Genomic DNA, 23,264 nt, shown 5'->3' on the forward strand with positions numbered 1-23,264 from the left:
TCAAACCAAAGGTGAGACTTTCTGCAGCACTGCTACTGAGACTCTTGAAGTTAAAGAAACACCAGAAAACCAGGATGGGGCTCTCTGGGATGTTTCTTGCAAGATTTCTCAGGTAAAAGAGGAGGGAGTAGGAGGACAGGAAGCACTGTGGACTCACTTTGGAGTACTAGATACACTTTAGGTAGCAAATAAATAATTCAGGCACATAGAGAACTGCTTTTCCCCTTTGTGGTCATCAACGACCTTCATGTTTGTTGGTTTTCTTTATTTCAGATAGATAGGTTGCTGTTCCTGTTAATAAATATGATAGCATTGGTGTGACAGAGATACCTAGGAAGCAGTGTTATGGCTCACATTTAGTGGGCAGAAGATTATTGTCATAATTTGTGAATATATTGGCACACCTGCAGAATATCCAACATTTGTCTGAGTCCAGGGACTTATTTCATATAGTGTATAAAATCAATTGTTGGAGTGATCCCAGCATTTCAGGACATGTCGATTAGTCTTTGGGGAGGGAGGGAGGAATAGCAACTTATATGTCACCTTCTTCTTTATCTTTCTAAACAGTACACATCACTTTTGTGCTGTACTCTAAAAGTGTAGATTTTTTTAAATTCACCGTCTTAAGACAAAGACTGTCTCCTTCAATCACCAACTAATCCCTCTGACATTTAGAGTTGTGTATCACCCCTCAGTGACAGCACATTTTTCAAACATATGTACATATTGTCTGTCTTGCTTGCATCTGCATGAACACCCTGCAACAACCATGGACTCCAGGTTTAGTGATATGTTGCCTGTTCCTTTTTGTTCCTCATTTTTCTTTAAAAGAAGCTGCAAGTTTCTTGTACTTGTTAAATGAAAGATCCACAATGTTCTTATCCAAATGAATTTTCAAAATGGTATATGTATATTATTTATGTAAGGATAGGAAAAGGTTGGAATTTAGTGTTTAGTCTCATTAGCTCTCTTGGATTGTATGTATCAAGGTCTCAAGAGTCCATTCAAGCTATCCACAGCTTGATTTTTTCCCCAGTTCCAAAAGCAAACCTTGATTTTGCCATTTTATATGAGGGACACCATTTTACTATGTCATTGTATTAAATGGGATTTGAGCATCCACAGATTATGGTATCCACAGGGGTCCTAGAACCAAACCCCAGTGAATTCACAGTATGGTTTATTCTCCTTAGTGATTGATGAGGAAAATGAAGTCTCTGGATTAGACCATTTCCCCTTTCCTGGTGAAAACAATAGTATCATTTGCCTGCTACATTTCAAAGGTGTCCTTTACTCCACAAACTGGCTTCAGGGACTGTGAACTAGAAAACAGGCAGTACATCTGGATCTGAGTTCCATTGCTGTGGCATGGTCTTGACTAACTGGCACACTCTCAACACCAGATGTGCTCTTAGATAATGACACCACTTGAGTTCTGATTCTGTGGTTATATTATTGTACAGTACCTTTTTTTTTGTCCCCTTGTTAATACTTCTGTAGAGTACCTCTGTTTAAAGTGATGCAACTCTTACTTTCACTCAACATTTCAAACGCATGTTCAGATAATTTGTTAGGCCTGGTTCACAAAGAACTGGCAAACCTGTTTCTAATCTATAGCACTACAACTGGTGTAGGAAATGTTTGTGGCAGGAGCAAGCAACTTTCAGGGGTTGGGTGGTCACATTGGCCTTCTGAAGGATGTTAGAGGGCAAGACTCCAATGTCCCATCCTTTATTTATTTATTTATTTATTTATTTATTTATTTATTTTAAAAATCTGTTTTGAGGGGAAGACATACTAAAGTTCCTTCCCTTCGACAAACGCTAATACAGTGGTCCCCAAACTTTTTGGGGCTACCACCACTTTTTTCTTGTGCGACAACCCTCCCCCCCCAGGCATTTTTATACATATATATATATTAGGTCTACTGTTTTACTGCTAAATCAAAACAGCCAATCTCAGTCATTGCTCCCTTTGCACCCAGTCACATTGGGAGAAGTAACCAAGCAGCTGGCTGAACAGTGAATAAGACATCTCTTGCTTATGCTGGTCTTGCAGCAAAGGCTGGCACAGGCAAGAATCTTTTGGTTACTGTTTGACTGGCTGCTCAATCGTTGCTCCCTTTGCTTTCTGTCATCCTGGAAGCAGCAACTGAGCAGCTGGCTAAGCAGCAACCAAGAAGCCTCTCATGCATGCCAGCCTTGCAGCAAAGGCCAGTTTGAATAAGAGGCCTCATGATTGCTGCTCAGCCAGTTACTCAGTTGCTGCTCCCAAGAAGCTTCTCCCCAGAGAGAGGTACTCTCAATCCTTCATCTGGGCAGAGAAAGGCACAGCCAGTATGTGTCTGTGGGATCTACAGAGGCCACATCCTCTGGATTAGAGAGGAGACTTATGTGGACTGGGAAAGGGAAATATTTTAACTACAGGAGCTGCTCTAAGGCAAAGGATTCTTTCTAAGAATCAAACATAAATATTCCTTCCCCAGAGATGAAATCATCATCATCATCATCATCATCATCATCATCATCATCATCATCATCATCTCATCATCATCATCATCATCATCTATTGTATTTATACCCCTCTCTTTAGAAATGCTCTCAGAGCAGAAGACACGTCTTCCCCACACAACTTCAAGTGTCTGCTCTCCCCACCAAAAATGTTTTCTTCTGCTACCTCTTCTCTGAGCCTGTCTGATGAAATAAAGAAGGAACAGCACTGCAACTCCAACCTGCTAGCCAAGTCCCAGCAAAGCTCACAAACCTTAAGCAGTCCCCAAATTTGAAAGCTAATTTTTGCTGCCATTTGTCTCCTGTCACCATGTGCTCTAATTCTCAGCTCCAGTCTGTCCCAAAGTGGTGCCACTCCAAGCCACAGAAGTGATGTCCTGGGTTCAAGCCTCATGGGAGTTTCCCAGTTGACACTATTAGTGAAAGATGCTGGTAAGAAAGTAAACTCTTACATAGGCAGGCAAAGAGCAGGAGATAATGCCACACAAAATCATCAGTGAGGCCGTGTGGTGGTTTTCTGGGGACTCTGAAAAGAAATTTCATGCAGTCATCATCCCCACATGGTTCTAAAGACTGCTGGTTCCATTTGTCTTTCTTGCACACCAATACTTTGACTGAAGGCCCATGTGCCACTCCCTTTTCTTCACTGCCTCCCTACTGCCCCACTTTCCTCTCACCACCCTCCTGGAAACTTCCACCACCCTCAAGGGGGTCTTACCGCCCACTTTGGGAATCACTGCACTAATAGCTCTCATTTATTAAAGACAAAGAGAAGGAAAAGACAGCAGCAAGAGTAATGATGGAGCTTGACAGACCACCCTGAAAGGGCGGGCTGGAGTTACCCATTTTTGCTGCTTAGGGATGCCGCAGCAGCCAAACCGCATGGTCCCCCTCTGCTCCAAAAAGAACCCTCTAAAAGCGGATTCTTTATGATGCATGTGGTGGATTCCATGAGTGCGTCATTGGTGCACTGTTGTGCATTGATGCAAGCGCAGTGCCACAACTTGCTGATGCTGCACCGCACTTGTGTCATCATGGCAGCCCCCATGTGGATGGGGCTTCACCATGATGGCATCACCACCACACGGTAGGGCTCAGGACCATGCGGTAGCTCACAACCCGAGCCCTAAAATTGGCCCCAGACTGCCGCTTTTCGGCAGTTTGTACGAGGCCAATGACACCTTTCTTCCTACCTCCCTCCTGTCCCTGGGGTTTTGCTCTGTGCCCAGAATTGCTTTCATACCTTTGGGAGAACTCTACATAAATACAAAGGTATTCAGTCTTGCCAGATATCACGTGCAGTCTGAAATGGTGATACCCTGTTCCTTCTGAATTCTGAGGTAATCCATTTGTTAACTGGTAGGCTATCTGAAGCAAGTATGTCATTAGCTAACTTAATCTGAGATGAAGTAGTAGATGTAAAAGTACTTCCTTATTTTCTGTCACACTACTCTTTCAATGTGCTAATTAGTTATCTATCATGGAGAAATATATTTGTTCGCTAACTGTATTCTTGAAGGAAGCAATGGCTAATTTTAGCAATGTTCTTCCCATTGTGAGAAAATTTTCAAAAGTTACATAGCTTACAAAGACTATTCACAGTTTGCAACACTCTATGCAAAATTAACACTTTTTGTCTAGAAAATCCTGTTTTCTGTGCAAAAAATCCGTGTGTGAATTTTCACAGAATAAGTTCTGAACCACAAAAATTCTCTTTAGCCCAGGATTCTCCTCCTCAGAGTTTCCTGACAGTTGAGAATCATGATTTTTGATTATTTTTAAAATTATTTTTCCAATCCTAATTATGGTGGTCTACCTTTCTTTTATAGATAATATCTTACAATCCATGTAGCTAATATGACAGAGATTGCCTGAGATTTGTTTCACCCTTTAATATATCATTTCTAACCAGAAAATCAGAAGAGAAGCTACTAACCTTTCCAGATAAATTGCAGAGAGAACAGTTTGTTTTTCCTAATTAGAGCGCAGCACACAATCTCTGTTTATTCCAGTCTCCTTTGACTTCATATAAATAGAGCTCAGAATTTCTCTGACAACTGTTTAGCTAACAGCACAGATTTGAAGAATTATAGGATAATGGCAGACTTATTAGATTAACTTTTGCCATAATGTTTTAGTGTCCTGCATTTTTATTTGCAGAAAAAGCTGAGTGTATTAGTTTTGCTTTTGCACACATGTTACTGTTCAGGATGGCTGTTAATGCATGCAAATAGAGTTGTACCAATGTCAGAGGCAATTTTGAGTACCAAAAATGCTTCTCGTATGCATTTCAATGCCGTTCTTATTAGAACACAACATATTTCAAGCACCTGCTCTTTCGTTTTAAGAGACTTTGTCACCATCTTCATTGCGTTCTCTGCCTCATCATGCTTGCTACATCTTCCTTGATCAAACTGGTATCCTCTCATTTCTGCTATAGAAATTATACTTTTCTTTTCTGTGCCGTTTCATAGTTTTTACATATTGATATCATTTTTTAACATGTACCACTCTGCCTCTTTTTTTTAATGTGGCTTGCTAACTGCATACTGGCTTTTCATTGCAGTTGGATAGTCATGTGCTTCTTACCTGACTTTTAATTAGGATTCACTGTGTCATTAATTTGATCATAAAAGTGCTTTTCCTACTTACACTTAGTAGTAGCAATAATAGTAGAACTAACAGCAGCAATAGCATTCAAAGTCGCCAATATTGTTATGTAGGCTTTATGTAATTTCATGTAATATGTAGTGCTTTGAAAGATTAAATAAGGGAGACTTTGAAGCTCATGGTCTAGCTTTACACTAGTTAATCTCCTGAAGTTTAGTTAATTTCCTGAAATGAAGGAGGATGGGGTATGGGGTTGAGAGACTGAATAAGTCTCTCCAAGTTTAAGAGAAGAAAGGTCAAAATTAGACGTTATACTGGTGTTGTTGTCTTTCATCATGAATATGAGAATATGAAGTGAATAGATGGAGGCTGTATTACAGGACATTCACAATAATGATCATGGAGGATCTACATAAATTTAACCTATACAATGAAGAAATGGAAATAGTCCAAGAATCCCATACCTCGGATCAAATATGGATCAGAATGGAGATTGTAGCCAAGAAATCAGAAGAAGACTAGAAATGGGAACAGCAGCTATGAAAGAACTGGATAAAATCCTAAAGTGCAAAGATATACAACTGAGCACTAAATTTGAAACCATCGTATTCCCATCACCATGTGTGGATGTGACAACTGGATAGTGAAGAAACAGGATAGGAAGAAAATCAATTAATTTGAGTTGTGGTGCTGGAGAAGAGTGCTGAGGATTCCATGGAGAGCCAAAATGACAAACAAATGGATCCTAGAACAGATCAGGCCTGATCTCTCCCTGGAGGCCAAGGCGCGTTACAGACCGCCCCTTTGGGGTGGCCTGTAGGCGCGCCTTTACTCGGTGTATCGGGACATCAGTGGCCAGAACAGCAGCCGCTGAGGCCCCGATCCGCCGCTTTCTGGGCTGCGGGGAAGCGGCAAAGGGCCGCTTCCCCGCAGCCTGGAAAGGGGTGTCCTTGAGGCTTCAAGCCCCAAGGACACCTCGCGGCGGCGGGGAGGAGAAGAAAGGGGCCGCTTGGCCCCTTTCTCCCTTGCGTAGCTGGGCGCAGCTGTCTGAAGGCTGCGCCCAGTGATGCAAACCAGGAAGGAGCTCCGTTTCGGAGCTCCTTCCTGCTCCGCGGAAAGGCCGTGTTAAGCGCCCTCGCACAGAGTGATGGCGTCACATCCGTGCCACCTTGTTTGGAGGTGGCGTGTTCGTGACGCCATCATGGTGGCGGCCGTGTGGAACGGCCACTGCCATTTTGTGCACGCAGAGCGCGTACTAGGGTTAGGGGGATGCGGAACCCGCCCAAGTCAATCAAATTGAGGCTGTCGTACTTTGGCCACATAATAAGAAGACATGGTTAATTAGAAAATACAATGATGCTAGGAAAGGTAGAAGAAAGTAGAGAGAAAGGAAGACAACATGCCGAATGGATAGACTCAATTAAGGATGTCATGATCTTGGATTTGCAGCATCTGAGTACAGCAGTGGAGGATAGGCAGTTTGAAGATGTCTCATCCACAGGGTTGCCATGAATTGGGCCCAACTCAGGGCCAGTTAACTACAAGTAGAGGTCAGATATCACGTATGTGGTATTTACTTTTTTTAATGCTAGGACTTGGTGATCCACTAACCTAAATGATGGATTAAAGAATGAAAAAGACCACCAAACTTAAAAATAAAGAACATGACACCTCTTAGCATTTTCCCAGTAACATGCTTGTTTTCCATACCAGAAAGTTATCTTCATTTCATCTGCCCAGTTTAGAGGGGTTGGGAAGCTTGTTGTTGAACAGTTCGGAATCTGAAACCATTGTATAACTGTTTATTAATTAACATAGACAACTCTTAGATTTCAGATGGCTTTCGCTTAGGGTAACTTTGAGTTATTGCTTGCCTTTAGGAACTTCCCTTTATGAAATTCCAAAACCCTTATCATGAGTGCCTTCCCAAGAACCAACATATACTAACAATATTTTTAGATGATTAATAATATAAGAGATACCGTCTGACTTACTATACCTTTACATGCAGTAATACTTGATTGTTTCCAGTGCTGTAGTTAGATCTTTGTTCAAAGGTCCCAAAGGCATGGTACAGACTGCCATAAAGCGGAGTACCGGCACCAATTCTAGGGTTAGGGAGTGTGCACCAACTGCATGTTCCCTAACCCTAGTACGTGTGGGCGGCATAATAATGGCAGCGTCCCATCCATATGGGCACCACCATTGTGATGTAAGCGCTGCGCATCATCCAAATGGCTCTCTGTGTTGCTTATGTTGCAAGTGCGCCATTGGCGCACTCACAACGTCATTGCAGCGCCCAAAAAAGAATCCAGAAATTCCGGCTTCTTTTTCCTCCACAGTGATGGCGCATCATTTGGGGGCTGCACTGTTCTTGTGGAAGAAAATAGGCTACTGGCAGGCCACCCTTTTGAGGCAGTCTGTCCTGGGCCAAAGATTCATAGGTCTCAAATGAGACGCCATTATAATACAGAGTACAGACTGCAGATTTAGGACTGAAAATGTGTAAGAACACTGCTACCTTTATCATTCACATCTTCTTTTATGTTGTTCCACAGTTTAGTTGTTAACCATTATAGACATATACAATAATATCTAGAATTATGCAGTATTGTGGTACATAATTTCATAATTTTCAGACACATATTTGTCTTGGTATGTCAAGTTGTTTTGGATTACAGTTCTAACAGTGCTCCTTCTAATGGCTTCTGAGAGTTGAAGTTCAAAACATCTGGAAGGGCCAAATATTCCACATGCCCACAATGGGAAAATACATCGCAGGATCCTGGCAGTGTCTGAATCATTTTGCAAGACATCTTTTCCAGAGACATATGCTTGTTCCACTACTAGATCATTCCCCCAGGACCATAAGGCTACATCTTTCAGGATGCCTGACTGAAAATTTAAGTCCTATAGTGCTGCAAGGGTGCTTCTTGTTAGGTGACTTCTGTTGTTTAATGGCCAACCATCAATTCTCAGAAATTTTCAAGCCTGATGTCAGTTGTAAGACTTTGAAATATGTTTCAAAAATGTTTTCAGAATATTTGATGCTATGCATAAGTTGAAATGTTGTTCCAACATGCTTCCACGAAGTCTTAGAATATGCACAATTCTTCTTAAAAGAGCTTAGATAGTCAGCATTGTGAGCCTTCAATGCTTAATGGGTTCTCACTAGATGCAGGAGATGTTCTCAAGCAAGTTTTTTTTTTCTTTTCTTTCTGATGGCAGGGGAATTTCCCAGTGTGAAAAATATAAGAAGAATGTGTAACACACAAGGGAAATGTAAGTCAATTAAACGAGTCCTGAAGCACTTTAACAGCTAACCATTTTATTATAACATAAAGCATAATGCATCAGATGCATGAAGTGTTAGTCTCATTTAGAAACTGATATTTCCACGTGCGGCTGTTAACTATCAGGATCAATGAACCTTGAAATGCAAGAAAGAACAGTAGATCTGTCATATTTCTATGAAGAACCTACATAAAGTAAGAACTGAGCTTTTCATGTACACATCTTGATCCTTTTTACTTCTTTTTATTTGTTTATTTGATGAGAAGCACATGGAAATGTCTGTGGGTATTGTAGGGAGCTAGTATGGTGTTGTGATTTGAGTGTTGGACTAGGACACCAGGGGACCCTTGTCCAAATGTTGATGTATGGAAGCCTACTGAGTTAACTTGGACAAGTCACATTCTCTCAGCCTAAAAGGAGGACAATGGCAGACCTTCCAGAAAACCCTATGATGGGGTTAGCATAAGTCAACTTGAAGGTGCATAACAAGAACTAATTGGCTAGTTTATCTATGACCTCATATATGTTTTAGTAGGCATGTGTTCCTCAGTCCTTTGTGTGCATGAGATAGCTATATAAGTTACTATCTGAACTTTCTCTAATGCTGTGGAAAATTTAGTTTAGTTCTGAAGTATTCCTGAATGGCTTAGCTGAAGACTAAAGGACACATCATGTGCTCACCAAGCCCATCTCCTTCCTTCACATGGTTGAGGGAGTGTGCAGATGTTGATGAATACATAATATGAATGAGAACATGGTGTAAACCATTTGTAAGCAAGAAAACTTTCATTGGATGATAGAGTATGAGTGATAGAGGGTGCAACTGGTCCTGATACTCTTTTTTGTGCAACTAGGGCCTGATACAGACAGCCAAAATAAAGCTGCTTCGAGTCACTTTGGAGGTATGGTGTTTCAATGATACACGCGTCCTAAGAGTCCAGAAGCTGCACCAAAACCATGATCCAGTCCTAAGGACTGGAGTGCAGCTTCGGTGCAACTTCCAGACTCTTAGGACGCATGCATCATTGAAACACCATACCTCCAAAGTGACCCGAAGCAGCTTTATTTTGGCCTGTCTGTATAGGGCCTAGAATATTGTGAGGTCTTTGAGTATGTGGCTCTGTTTGAAGATAGAGTGTACAGTAGGCATCACTGAAATGTAATGAAATAGTACGACAAATATTTCAACCACAAAAAAGATTAGTGATAAAACAGCTAAACTCTGCCATCATCATGTCACAGAATCAATAGCCTTTTGGTCTCTGGTTCAACAACTTCAGGTTTTTTTTAATGGCAGAATTTGTGTTTGTACATTTTTGACACACTATTAAACCATAACACCAGTTATAGTGTTATCTGAATTTGTTGTTTCAATTCAGTATCAGTTCCAGGTTATGTCTTCCAAATAAACAGTACACATGTATTTTCTAGGGCACTGGTTCTCAACCTACCTAATGCCGTGACCCTTTAATACAGTTCCTCAAGTTGTGGTGACACCCAACCAGAAAATTATGGTGTCTTAGTTCCTAAGACCACCAGAAATATGTGTTTTCCAATGGTCTAAGGCGGCCCCTGTGAAAGGGCCTTTGGACTCCCAAAGGGGTTGCGACCCATAGGTTGAGAACCGTTGTTCTAGGGAGTGCTTTGGGCATGAAATCTGGGGTTTGTCATTCAGTTGTCTTTAACAGTCTCTGGTATTCCCTCTTTAATTCTAAACTATGGGCTCTTTCTTTGATTCCTGTGTTGAAAGCAGATGAAGATGGTTTGGAACAAAAGGTGGGTTTGTAACTTCAGTGATTTAGAGAGAGCACAGAAATGTAGTGTTTTCCCCTCCCCAAAATGAAAATTTTGCATCACAAAAGAAATGTTCATTAAATATGCACATATTTAGGGCTACTATTAAAGAGTACTTTCACCATAAACTACAAATGTAATCTTTTGTTATAAAAGAAGCATCCAACATAAAGGTATTTTCTTTTTTTTAAAAAATTCAAATGCTGCTACTTATCAGATTCAAAAACAAGATTTGATATAAGAGATGGTTCACACTGAAATTATTTTTAACCTTCTGCTTAGAGGGAAACAGACATCACTCAGGAGAACAAAAAGAGAGATGAATGATTGTATCATTTCTAACTTTTTAAAAAACATATAATTCTGCCCAAAGAAAATATATTTAAAGGATTTCTTTTCATGCTTAATAAAAGACATATGCATGAAGCAGTTTCAGTTTTGGTACAGTTTTTTGGGGGGCCTCAAGCAGATTTCCTAGTTTTATTTATTGCTGCTATTCCTTCAGTACTAACAATCAGATTGTGTGTGTGTGTGTGTGTGTTGCACATTGTCATTCATGACACATTATGGATTTTATAGACTTATTAATACTCCATGAGCTATTTGCCCCAACCTTCCCAGTTCATTCTTACTATCATACAACTGAGTATAGCACAGCTGAAAAAAACCTTTCATCTGGGTTATGCAAACTTTGCCATGCAGTACATTGCCTATGGTTCCTTAACCATGTGAAGGCAAAACTAAGATGGAAATTTAATTTAAAAATTGAAGTTCCTCCTTTGATGACCTACTATGGAATAATGAAACCAGACACAGAGAATAAGGACCAATTTGGATGCATCCACACTGCAGAAATAATTAAAGCATGGCACTGCTTTAACTGTCATGGCTCAATAGTATATAATTCCAGAAGCTGTAGTTTTGTGAGACATTTAGCCTTCTCTGTCAAAGAGCTCTGGTGCCACAAAAAATGCAATTCCCAGAATTCTATAGTACTGAGTCATGACAATTAAAGTGGTGTCAACCTGGATTATTTCTGCAGTGTGGAGGCATCTTTTTTTTTTACCTACAATCTATTTATGTTGTGATGATCCTGGAAAGGATCAATAAAGGTGAGCAATCCAATGCAGGTTCAGCTGAGGCCAGGTGTCACTCCTGGATTATAATACCTCAGCCTTCCTTTAGGCAATACACCTGACACCAGGGTAGTCCAACAAACTGGGTTGCTCCCCAGCTGGCCTACTGGAAAGCTGAGGGCTCCCACCCAAGCTGCAGGGTTGTACAAGTGAGGTAATCATGTTTATTATGTTTAATGCATTGTTTTTAATGCTACTTTGTTAGACATTTCTTTCTGCTTTTTCTCCTTCTTCAAACACTATCTACCACTTTTCTTTTTCATTTCCTTTTGGCAGTCATCACATGCCTTCCAAAAGGAATTTGCAGTAAATATCTATGCAGGAGATTTTCATTAGTATCTTTTCTAGGGGCTTGGCTGTATGCAAATATGAATGATACTCATTTGTTAAGAAGCTCTGATTTGATAATAACTAAAGCACAAACATTAAATTTCATGTCAACAAAGTCAAAATTAAAGAATCAGTGTATGTATGCTATGAGTTTGTGTTTAAAGGGAAAACCTATAACACTTGGAAAGGAAGTGACCACAGCTAGATATTTTCCTGTGACTTTTTGAATTAAATTTGTCAGTCAGCACCACAGCTATAAATACTTTTAATAAACATTAAAAGGATTTGCTCAAGAGCCTTGGGTGGGGAACAAGGAGGACTGATGATGCAGTAGTTTTCTTAGTTAAAACTTTTTACAGGCTTACATGATGACAACTGCCAGGCAAAACATTTTGTTTGTTCCCTCAGCTAGTTAAAAACCCTTAAAACCTTAATGAGGTTCAAATAGTTTATCTCTTTTATTGTTGTATTTGAAGTTTGATAAATTGAGAGTACAGTGCTCTAAAAACATTAAAAAAAGAAAGACAGCAGTATATAAATGTTTAAAATATTTGGTGCTTTTGTCCGAGTGGAATTTTTTCATGAGGATAAAATGGCTCTGTATGAAAGAGAGAGAATTAATATATATATTATTGAGCATAAAGTAGTAAAAATTTTGGGAGAAAGTAGATTGCGTGTTTTTAAAAAGAAAAAGATCAAAACAGAGGTCCAGTAGAACCAACAGGGACACACTCCCCTGTCTAGTTCCCTGCATAGGTCAGCCACCAAGGTAACCAAGGCTGTCTCTGTTCCATAGCCACGTCTGAAACCAGATCGAAATGGATCTAGATAATCTGTTTCATCTAGAAACCCCTGGAGTTGGGAAGCCACCACATGTTCCAGTACCTTGCCCAAAAATGGTAGGTTGGACACCGGTCAATAATTATCCATTATAGTGGGATTCAGGGATGGCTTTTTTAACAAAGGTCTCACAACTGCCTCTTTTAGGCACATTGGGACTTTGCCTTGTTGAAGGGAGGCATTGCCTACCTTCTTCAGCCACTCAGCCAGCCCCCTCTGGCCTGTTTAATCAGCCAAGAAGGACAAGGATATAAGACACATTCAAACGTTTTGCCTATGTATTCCTTCAATTTTCTTGTCAATACCTTCATCAAAGCTGCAGTTCTTCACCACTGTCTGCTCTTCTGGAACAGCTATTTACCTAATTTGTAATTATTATTATTATTATTATTATTATTATTATTATTTACTTTAAAGCAGGATTTGGGAAAACACAAGGTAGAATTATGATGATGATCATAATTCTATCTTGTCTTTTCCCAAATCCTGCTTTAACATGTCAATTTCTTTCAGTTATTGGAGATCCCCTGTTCATTATCTCTTCTTTTTTGAAATATGATTTCCGTATAGATTATTAAATTGTTTAAATGTTGAGATTCCAAACCTATTTCTTATTTCCAGTCCAAAATGCCATTTATTTTTATTTTAGTTCCTGAGTGAACTGTTATCCATCTCTCAACACTTAGTTTCCTTTTTCCACTTTAAAATACTTTGTGTATTTAGACTGCACTTTGAATATTTGCAAGGCAGGCTATACTCTCTCAAGCATAATAAATCACTAACCCACAATGAGGTGGGTAGGTATCTCTATCCTTGTTCAGCACTGACCATCCAGGGTCCTTGTTTAGAGAATCTTCTGTCTAGCCAATATTAATGAATCTTCATGATTATTCTGCTTTGCAGTTTGGAATGTTGTAATTTCCAGGGAAAGTTTCTACCAGACATCTCCACAGCCTACTTATGACCTGGGAAGAGACTGTGTTTATGATCTTGTGGAATACTTCCCTATCTTTACACACTTAAGGATAATAATAAATTTTGCAAAGCTAGGAGCATCATGGAAATTCTGCACTAATTGTTGGCCGTCTTGATCAGAGTCTGTATTGTAACCTTATTTCAAGAAGGCATGCACCAATGGCTAATATATACAAAACGTGTATAAAAATTATACCAGCCATTATGGAGAACTTTCATTATACCCTGAAAAAAATTGCAGGTGGCAACCCAGCAAGATATATTTTTATTTTGGAAGAAAAACCTGCCAATTGTATAAGCATGAACTCACCTACAACTAACATGTTATGATTAATTTGATATAGAGGCACAAGAGCCTCACTCCAATTACACTGTAAGAAACAACTCTACGATTAGACTTCCTCCAAATAAAAGTTGATATAGAATGTTGTTCTAAACCAAACACCAAAGTAGATGTGGAGGTTTCTGACCCCATTAAAAAAATGAAGAAATTCAGAGAACTTTAAAAGTTTCCATGAAACTGATGAACTTCCCTGTGAGCGGGGGCTGGAGGTAGTTCTGTACATCCCACTACTAATTACTGTAGTTTAGTGTCATATTTTGTACTGTTCTTCCTTCTTGTTTACCCGTTATGTTAATAGCTTGCTGTTAAGAAACAATTAATTAGTCTATTTCATTGTTTTCCTTGTTGTTAGGTGGGGATTTGGGATTTTTTTCATTATTGTAACCTCATTTCCATTTGCTCTTTGAAATCTTTACTCATTCTAATAAACGGTCTGTTTAAAATTCAAAGGAAAGCAAATATGTCACACTTCTCCCTGTTTGAATTGAGTAATTCTAGTTTGCTAGTGTTTCAGAACAGAACATCTATCCTTTCACATGACACCTCCCACATTTTTGTTACTATCCACTGAATAGCAAATGTGATTTACCCGAATCATGCCTTTGACAAATGATGATTATTCATCACAGACCTGTAAGTACTTCTTGTAAGGTTTTTATTTTGTGATAAATCAGTCCCATAGTGTCAGAATAGAGTATTCCTTCCAAAGATAGGTCCAAAATACACTGCAGAAATAATCCAGTTTGAGATTGCTTTAACTGCCCTGGCTTAGTGCTAGGGAATCCTGGGGACTGTGGTTAGTTGTAGCCCCAGAGATCTCTAACAGAGAAGGCTCACAAAACTGCAGTTCCTGAAATTCCCTAGCATTGAGCTAGGGCATTTAAAGTGGTCTCAAACTGGATTATTTCTGCAGTGGACTTTGGACCATAGTCAAAAAAATATTGCATTAAGCCATAAAGACATATAACCACAACTTCCTATTCTACAGTTTATGAAGTTAGGGGGGGCATAGACAACTATTGTCAGAAGGTCTGAAGCTTTGAGGGCCTCATGAAATGTTCAAGAGTAAAATGGAACATTCAGCCACATTTCTAGAGACCGCCACACAGAAGAAGTGAGGGAAGTGAATAGAGGACAGTTTTTTTGGATACAGTTCCCCCTCCCCCCCCATCTCAGCCTTCTATGCAGTTAAGCCTTTCACATTTTCTCTTCAGCCAACACATCTAAGAACTATGGTTTCATGTGTAATGAAATATATTATCCAATTCTCTAGAAGCATAAGTCTGGTGAAATTCCAAATATACTGAAATTCCTTGCAGCAGGGCTAAGAATCATATGGCCCTCCAAGTGTTGCTGAACTGAAACTCCCAGCATCCCTTACTGCTGGCTACTCTGACTGTGGCTGCTGAGAATTGCACCATCGTGAGACGCTCATAATTCCCATTGCTTTCTTAGTGTGCAACTGCTGCTGCAGCAATTGCTATAGATGGTTCTTGTGTTGTTATTCTTATTGTTGTTGATGATGGTACTCATATTTATTCAGTTTAATGTTCAGAGGTCTACATTCCCCTAAATACTTCTCAGTTCAGATGCAGTAATAACCTTCTTCATCTGGTAAAATTTCCTTAAACAGATACAGCAGTGTGTGCATACATGCATATATAGGCCACTTTTATGGAGGATATTTAAATCCTCTAGGAATTCATATAGATCACCTCTCATGGCCCTTTCTACTGCTAGTGTCAGGGTTGTTTCTTTTGACTCTCTCCAGAGCTTTAAACCTATGTAAAGGAAGCAGTGTCCATTTCATTTCCATGAAAATGTCCTTAGGAGCTTTATATATGAATACATTTTGTAGATTTATGTCAGGTGTTTCCATATGTTGTGTGCATGTAGTTTTAAAGCAGCAGAGAAAGATAGAGAAATGAAAGAAACATCTGTAGGGCAACCACATGAATGTTATGAGATGTCTGTTATTAAGTGCACAACCTGTTTTATGCTGGAGTTCTGCATAATTATGTTCCAGAGGAGGAAGAAACAGCAGATGTTGAATAAAGATTGAAAATTTTTAAAGGATGCTGTTTAGTTTTTATTTTTTTAAAAGAATCAGTTGCATTCAGCAAGAGACATTTTGGCAAGCCAGTTAGACAGCAATCTATTTCTCAAATTCATTGCCCATTTCAGTAAGATTAATGTCAAATAAAGTGTTTCTTCTCGCATGTGATCAGTTGAACAATTATACAGCTCCAATAATCCCCAAGTCAGTCTTTCAGAAAACAGCTGAATATTTCCTCCAGCAGTTTCATACAGCAGATTAAATGAATATGATATCAGGTCAAAAATGCTGCAAGAGCTATGCATGAGGAATTTTTTTTCATATAAATTAATTGTTTTACTCAGCACAAAAATGAGAAAACAATCAATAAAAGAGTACCGTTGTCACGATCTTTGTTGAGTAAATGTCATTACAGTAGAGTTACACAGTATAGTCAGTGAAATACCTAAGGCACTGGCAGAGAAAGACCCTACTTCTTTATTTTAAGGCTTTTGATTGTCTTTTGCTTCAGGATAGGTTAACATGAAAACCTAGCCAAGGATCCAAGATGCCTAACAGTGGTGCAAGTGCCTTCTCTTTATACCATGTATGTTAATGGTGTTTCACTCATAGGTCTGCATATATTTAGAATGGATAGTTGTCCCCTTAGAAAGCAAATTGGGTTTATGTGACTAATTATCATGTTAGCATATAACCAAAATGAAGGTCCCTATGAGAAAAGGACCTTTGGCTGGAAGTGTGTGTGTGTGTGTGTGTGTGTGTGTGAATATCAGGTCTCGAATTTCTAATGGGATCCAAAACACCTTACACTTAAATTCACAATGTCTGCATTTGGGAGTGGGGCAGATGGTGAAGAAATCATATGATCACATCACCACTGCTGTATCCATGCTTTAAGCATGCTTTTTCCTGCATGATAAAAGCCATTCTGTTTGGATGTGTGAGCTGCCCCAAAGTAAATGTGGCTAGAAGAATCTCTTTCAAGTAATGCTGTTCATACAGCCAAACTGTAGATGGGAAGCAGTATCATCTATCACCTATGTGGTATTAATGTTGCATATTGAAAATCAAACAATGTTAAGTGTTTGTTATTGAGCATATATAGAATCATAGAATTGTAGAGTTGGAAGAGACCGCAAGGGCCATCCAGTCCAACCCCCTGCAATGCAGGAAATCTAAATCAAAGCATCCCCAACAGATGGCCATCCAGCCTCTGTTTGAAGACCTCCAAAGAAGCAGACTCCACTACACTCCGAGGGAGTGTGTTTCACTGTCGAACAGCCCTGACTGTCAGGAAGTTCCTCCTAATGTTAAAGTGGAATCTCTTTTCCTGCAGTTTGCATCCATTGTTCCATGTTCTAGTCTCTGGAGCAGCATTGTGACATAACAGTGACCCCATTTGTTTGTGATCCACCATGGATATGATGATGGTGAAGAGGAAATGATAGTTCAAGAAACCACAATTTTACACTACCAATGCACCTGCAAAACTTGTTCAGAAAAAGTTTTCTAAGAAGTAAGAAGTTGATTGCATCAATGACTGTACTGGAAGGGGGGGGGGGGGAAGCATGTGTGCTGATTTGGATTACTTGATTGGAGTTGATTATGTATCTTTGGGGTCCACTCACTATTTTATGATTAATAAATTTCTATTTGTACAATTTGAGAATGTGAATAAGGTCTGAAAGTGAACAAATGGGGTAGTGTGGGATCAGGAGTTAGATTTCAATGAGATAGAGTGAGCTCAGCTATATATTCATTTGACCATAATCTGCATCACTGGATAAATATAGTGGTGACTGTCTTTTTGGTGGAATCAGTCATTCTGTCAAATCCAAACATGATGGTGCTGAGATCACTCTTGGAGAGAGGGAAACTTCTCTCTTGATCTCACTGTACTGGTTAAGTTCCACTCAGTCTCATATTTGCCATTTGGGGCCAAAATAATAGAAAAAATAAAGGCATCCAAACTCCACAAGTTTTTAGAAGTGGTATTCAGTCCCATTTCAGCCTGGCTTCAGGCCTGGGTTTGGAAATGAAACAAGATTGTGGCTGCTTTGTTTGATAACCTGGGAACTGGTTGGTTCTGCTGATTTTTTTCTTCCAAATTGGCCATGCTATCCTTCTCGACTACTTAGTTTAAGTGGGCATGGAAAGAAAGTTTGGTCCTTCTTGGGGATCTGTTTCAGAGGTTCATATTGTGGGACTCATGCTCAAGGTCTCAGTTGCTAGTTCATAGCAACCCCAGATGATCATTTATTTTTGCTATGCTGTTCACCAGTGACAGGAAACCACTGGGAAAAATTATAGAGGGATTTGAAATATTTCCCACCAATATATGAATGATATATAGCATTGTTTCTTCTTTTGCCCTAACACAAATAAAGTTGTTAAAGTTCTGAATTGATGCCTGGAGGCAATATTGATCTGAGTGAGAGCTAGCAAACTGAGGTGTTAACCAGAGAAAATGATTGTGCTCCCAGTCTGGAAAGAGATGGAATTGGGAACAATGTTTCAGATGGGATTGTTTTTCCTTAAAGAATCAGGTTTACAGCTTGAGGTGCTGTCAGAATCAGTTTTTCATCTATATTCTCATATGGCTGTGGACAGAAGCACCTTTGCCCAGTTTAGACTGGTGTTACGCTGTGATTATTAACAAAGGCAGACCTTTCCATGATATATGTGTCTCTAGACTAGATTGCAATATACTCTACTTGTGCTATCTTTGAAGCATCTTCAGAAACTTAAGTATAGTATTATTTAAAACATTTGTACCCTGCCCTGTATCTGGGGATCTCAGGGTGGCTGACATTAAAGTAAATTTTAACAGTTTCAAAACAGTTTCTGAACAGTAAGTGCTTGGTGTCAGAAAGACATGGATATTAGTAGGAATTTACTGGATCACATAATACCATCATACCGCTCCTGCAACAATGCACTGGATACCACTCTGTTCTGTATACAATTCAAAATATTGCTGATGCCCTTAATAGCCCTCAAAAGTTTGCTTTCAGAACACCTTAGGATCTGCTTCATCTTGTATCATTCTTTCCATGTCATGGAATTTGTAGGAGAAGCCCCTATGGATGTCTCAGTTGTGATGGAGTCCTTTTTTGTGGGAACAAGTGGAAGGGCCTTCTCAGTGGTTACACATTTCCCTTGCTGCTTATGTTTGGCAGATGATTAAATAGACAAAGTTAATGATCAAAATAGTAATATATTCCACCATCTTCTCTTTTCCCAAGTAAACAATTTGTATCTGATGTCATTCCTATCTGTTGAACCTACCTGTCTTAGCGTGTTGCTATTTTAATGAAATTTTATTTTATTGTCCATGGTTTCTGTAAGCCACACTGAATGATTTTTTTTAGCACTGGAGAGATAGAATGTACAAACTTACATAGATGGATAAGTAAACAAATGCAAGTAGCTAATGTTGTAATATTTTGGCAGTTGTAGAACAAGGAAAGAAGAGATGTAGTATCGCTCCATAAATACAAATGTAGACATTCAGGGGGGAAATGTGTAGGAGGCTTAAAACATTTTTGTGTGTTTGGTCACAAAACATTTTAATGGTAAGGGGAATACATTTTAAAGGCACGTGATGCAATATTCTTAGACAGTTTACACTTCATGATACAAAGGGAGAATGATACAATCAAATCTTTTCACATATATCAACAAAAACAAATTCTACATGGCTATGGAAAACTTAATAATAATAATAATAATAATAATAATAATTATTATTATTATTTTATTTCTATTTCCTGCCTCTCCCTGCAGATCGAGGTGGGATCACAGCAGTATCAACAATACAAATTACAAACTGCACAATCGAATAAAAACAACATTATATAACAATACAATACTAATCAACCAGCAGTGTTGCTGTAGATGAATTAAAACATCCGAATACTCGTCTGTCTGTCATATTAACAAATCAGAGGGGGAATATTCACCTATAGCAGGTCGGATGGATATGCCTCCGGAAGAGATCCGTCTTTAACGCCTTCTTAAAGGCTTCTAGTGTGGTAATAAGACAGATCTCTTCCGGTAAGTTATTCCATAATTTTGAAGATGCGGCTGTAAATGCTTTGTGGAAAGTAGTGACCAGTCTAGTTTTTGTGTATTCCAGCAGTTTCTTCCCTTAGGTTCTGGGGCGGATTGTGTAGGGAGAGGCGTTCCCTCAAGTAACTTGGACCCGAGGTGTATAGGGCTTTAAAGGCAATGACCAACACTTTGTATTGTGCCCAGAAGCTCATTGGCAGCCAGTGTAAAGATTTTAATATTGTTGTAATATGGTCCAATCTTGATGTTCCTGTGACCAATCTGGCTGCAGCATTTTGGATTAACTGAAGCTTCCGAACTCGGTACAAAGGTAGCCCCATATAGAGCACATTAGATGCCAGGTTGCCGTTTCTCTCTAATTTTCTAGATGCTTGACACTTTCTCATTAAAATTGTGACTTATATTCTGTAGTTTGATGTGCTATAATTCCAAGAACGCTGTACCTCTTTAAGAGAACTCATTAGATATAAGATGTTGTTCTAGACTCTTTGCTTGTGATCATGCACTGAACGTTGTTACTATTTTAGTAGATTTGTATTATGTGATTGCTCCAAAGATCTCCCTCATTCAATATTATCATCACAGTAACTCTGTGAGGTAAATTAGGCTGCAAATTAGGACTTGGTCCAAGATCACCCCATGAATTTCATGACTGAGCAGAGATTTAAGCCTGGGTTTCTCCAGTACTAGCCCAACACTCTAATCAAAGCATTAAATAAGAGTGTTGGCACTAGAATTAATGAGCAGGAAAGTAAAATTGTTTATACAATAAGTTACTAAATTGTCAGTTATTTATCTCTATTGTTTCTTCATTGTACTATCATTGCAGTAGCCTTATTCCAGCAACTAACCCGACTCAGGGCCTAAGAGAGTTATAATGATAGTTGCTTTCAGTAGTGAGCAATGAATTAGGCCGGAGAGTATCCCTAAAAACTGTACTTGTCATATTATATAAAGTATTTTTGTGTCATTTAGTATGATCATCTATATTTCCTAAGAAAATTAATGATATGTGGACTGTTGCTGTTGTTGTACATTTCCTTAATATACACAAAGGAAAGGGCTCTTTCTAAAGGGTCATTCTAGGCATAAGAACAGATCTTTCAGGGAGGAGGATGTAGAATTCAAGTGAACACTTCCCCCCTGCAAATGAGTTTTTTTCATATTTGTTAACTAAAAAATATTTTATTTTTCAAGCATTCCCGACTTTGCTTTCCTTTGCTATCCTCACCCTACACACCATCACAAGTAGACTTCAGTCTGTTGAACTGCTTCTGCCAGGTGAGCAAACTCTTCATCTGCTAGCTATCTTTCTCTTGTGATGCAAATTTGCATGTGAGATTGTAAAGCTTCTTATGGGAATCCCTCTTTTAAATATTACAAAAGGGAAGATGATAAATAAATTAATTTTACCATAAGGATTTTCATGTATGTTGTTGAATAAGAATTCTACAGACTAAGTGAGCTTGATGGAAAATTTCACCTGAATTGTATCTTAAATTCCATTTGTTACATTCTTTTGTGCTTACCTGCATAAGGTATGTGTTATAATAATAATAAATAAGTTTTATTTTTACCCCGCCTCTCTGTCAAGGAGACAATCGAGGTGTTGTTGTAAATAATTACATATCATAGTTACTTCTATTACAGTTCTGGTGTGCAACTTGCTTTGTCAGCCTTATCTCATTCCCAGTAATAATGCCTAAGAGTTAGGTCAACAATGGACAGATCCATCTTTTTGTCAGTTCTGCCTCCTCATTTTATGCATGAATGGAGAGTTCATTTACTGTCTTCATCTTGGTAATTCCACACACATTGGGACACGGTTTTCTTCAAACCAAAACTTCTGATAAAGGAGGTGATACTGTTCTGTCCAATATAGACTATGGGACATTTTGCCAGTTTATGCATGGACATGTAGTTCTGAAGTTTCCATGTCCTGCCCCTGTTTACAGCTATGTCATGTCCAGGAATGAGACTGAGACTCCATTCCTTCCCAAAGGTAAAAAGCTAGTGCAGTGGTTTTATTTTGTTGCTCTGCTAGGAAAAGAAAATTTATTACACACATCTGCTTTGGTGTAGTCTGAGCAGAACAACAATTGCATGATCACACACTTTTTGTGAGCCACCTTGAGTCTGACACCAGCAAAAAGGCAGCATATAAATAACATAAATAAACAAATAAGCCACACACAAAAAATATATATATATATCAGTGTGCAAGACCATGGATTTTTACACAGATGTCACTTTCAGTATGTTAGTTCTCCTGGGTGAACATTCAGAGGATTGCAGCTCTAGTGATCCAGAACTAATCAAAATAGTATCTCCTTGTTTTAAATATCTGTCACATTAAAAAAAACAAACTACAACTGGGTCTGTGGCCCTGTCTGCATGGGCCAAATAACACCCCCTTCCTTTTGGCAGGGAGTCTGGATGACATATGACCCAAATCCTGGGTTAGGTGGAAACAGTCCATATAATGTCCAGCTAGTTCAACACTAAACATGGGTACATTCCCACTTAAAATAGATTAAAATAACTCTCCTTTTAGTCCAGATCTTCCTGGGATATCTGTTGCAATTCTGGGTGGCTATAGATAATGCATTTTCTGCCTCATGCAGCCAACGCTACTTTGGTGACTCACTTGCTCTGAAGTCAGAAGGAGATGGCCAGCCTTGATCATAGGGCTGGGCACCACATTCTGACTTCTGAGTGAGTGACTTGCCATGGTGGCAGCTGCATTGGGCAGCACAGTGGTATATACATGTAAACAGATGCCTGGAATCACAACAGGAATGCTCAGGTAACAGGGAATTTGGGACAGCTCCAGAGCCAGAATAGTCCAGGTTCTCGCCCATGCAAATACCACCTACAGTGGAAATCAAAAGGATTCCATCTATGTCTACTGGAATACAGCTATGCTATTTCTGTGTGCCTTTTCCGAAGGTGGATGTAACAGTGTTCCTTCCCATATGTGCCAGCCATATGTGCAAGTGCCTCTCAACCAACCAATTCAAAGTGGCTGCTTCTGTCACTGAGTCAGAACACCCCCAGATAAAAACAAATGAGACATCTATGGAGTATGATGAAGATGGGTTCATTCACCAAATTATATAAAGCTCAGTCCCAGTGCCAAGAGTTCCATACTTGTAGTGTATAGGGACTGAGATTCCCACCCCTCCTCAAATAATTTATATTATACGCCTGTCTCTAACAGCTCTTTGATTCTTCATTGCTTTGCAGAGGCTTTATCACACCATACTGCTGTGTTTATGTGATCACATATGGGTGATCTAGAC

The 23,264-nt window shown here is 39.2% G+C and overlaps 1 protein-coding gene across 15 annotated transcripts in view; it reads left to right on the top strand.

Moving 5' to 3' along the window:
* PCDH17 (protocadherin 17) overlaps positions 1-23,264 on the top strand; it is a 186,320-nt gene that overhangs the window by 111,381 nt on the left and 51,675 nt on the right. For 6 of the 15 annotated variants that reach the window (XM_089511063.1, XM_089511065.1, XM_089511064.1 and 3 more), the window contains one exon: positions 21,160-21,243. The exons of 8 other annotated variants lie outside the window; for them this stretch is intronic. In XM_089511063.1, the coding sequence (XP_089367189.1) occupies positions 21,160-21,243 (84 nt within the window). Of the gene's footprint in view, positions 1-21,159; positions 21,244-23,264 lie in introns of those variants that run through there. One more of the 15 variants, XM_089511077.1, reaches the window with a different exon arrangement.

Source organism: Sceloporus occidentalis, unplaced genomic scaffold, assembly GCF_023333645.1.
Source record: "Sceloporus occidentalis isolate IW3139 unplaced genomic scaffold, rSceOcc1.0.p SCAF_2, whole genome shotgun sequence".
NCBI lineage: Eukaryota > Metazoa > Chordata > Lepidosauria > Squamata > Phrynosomatidae > Sceloporus > Sceloporus occidentalis.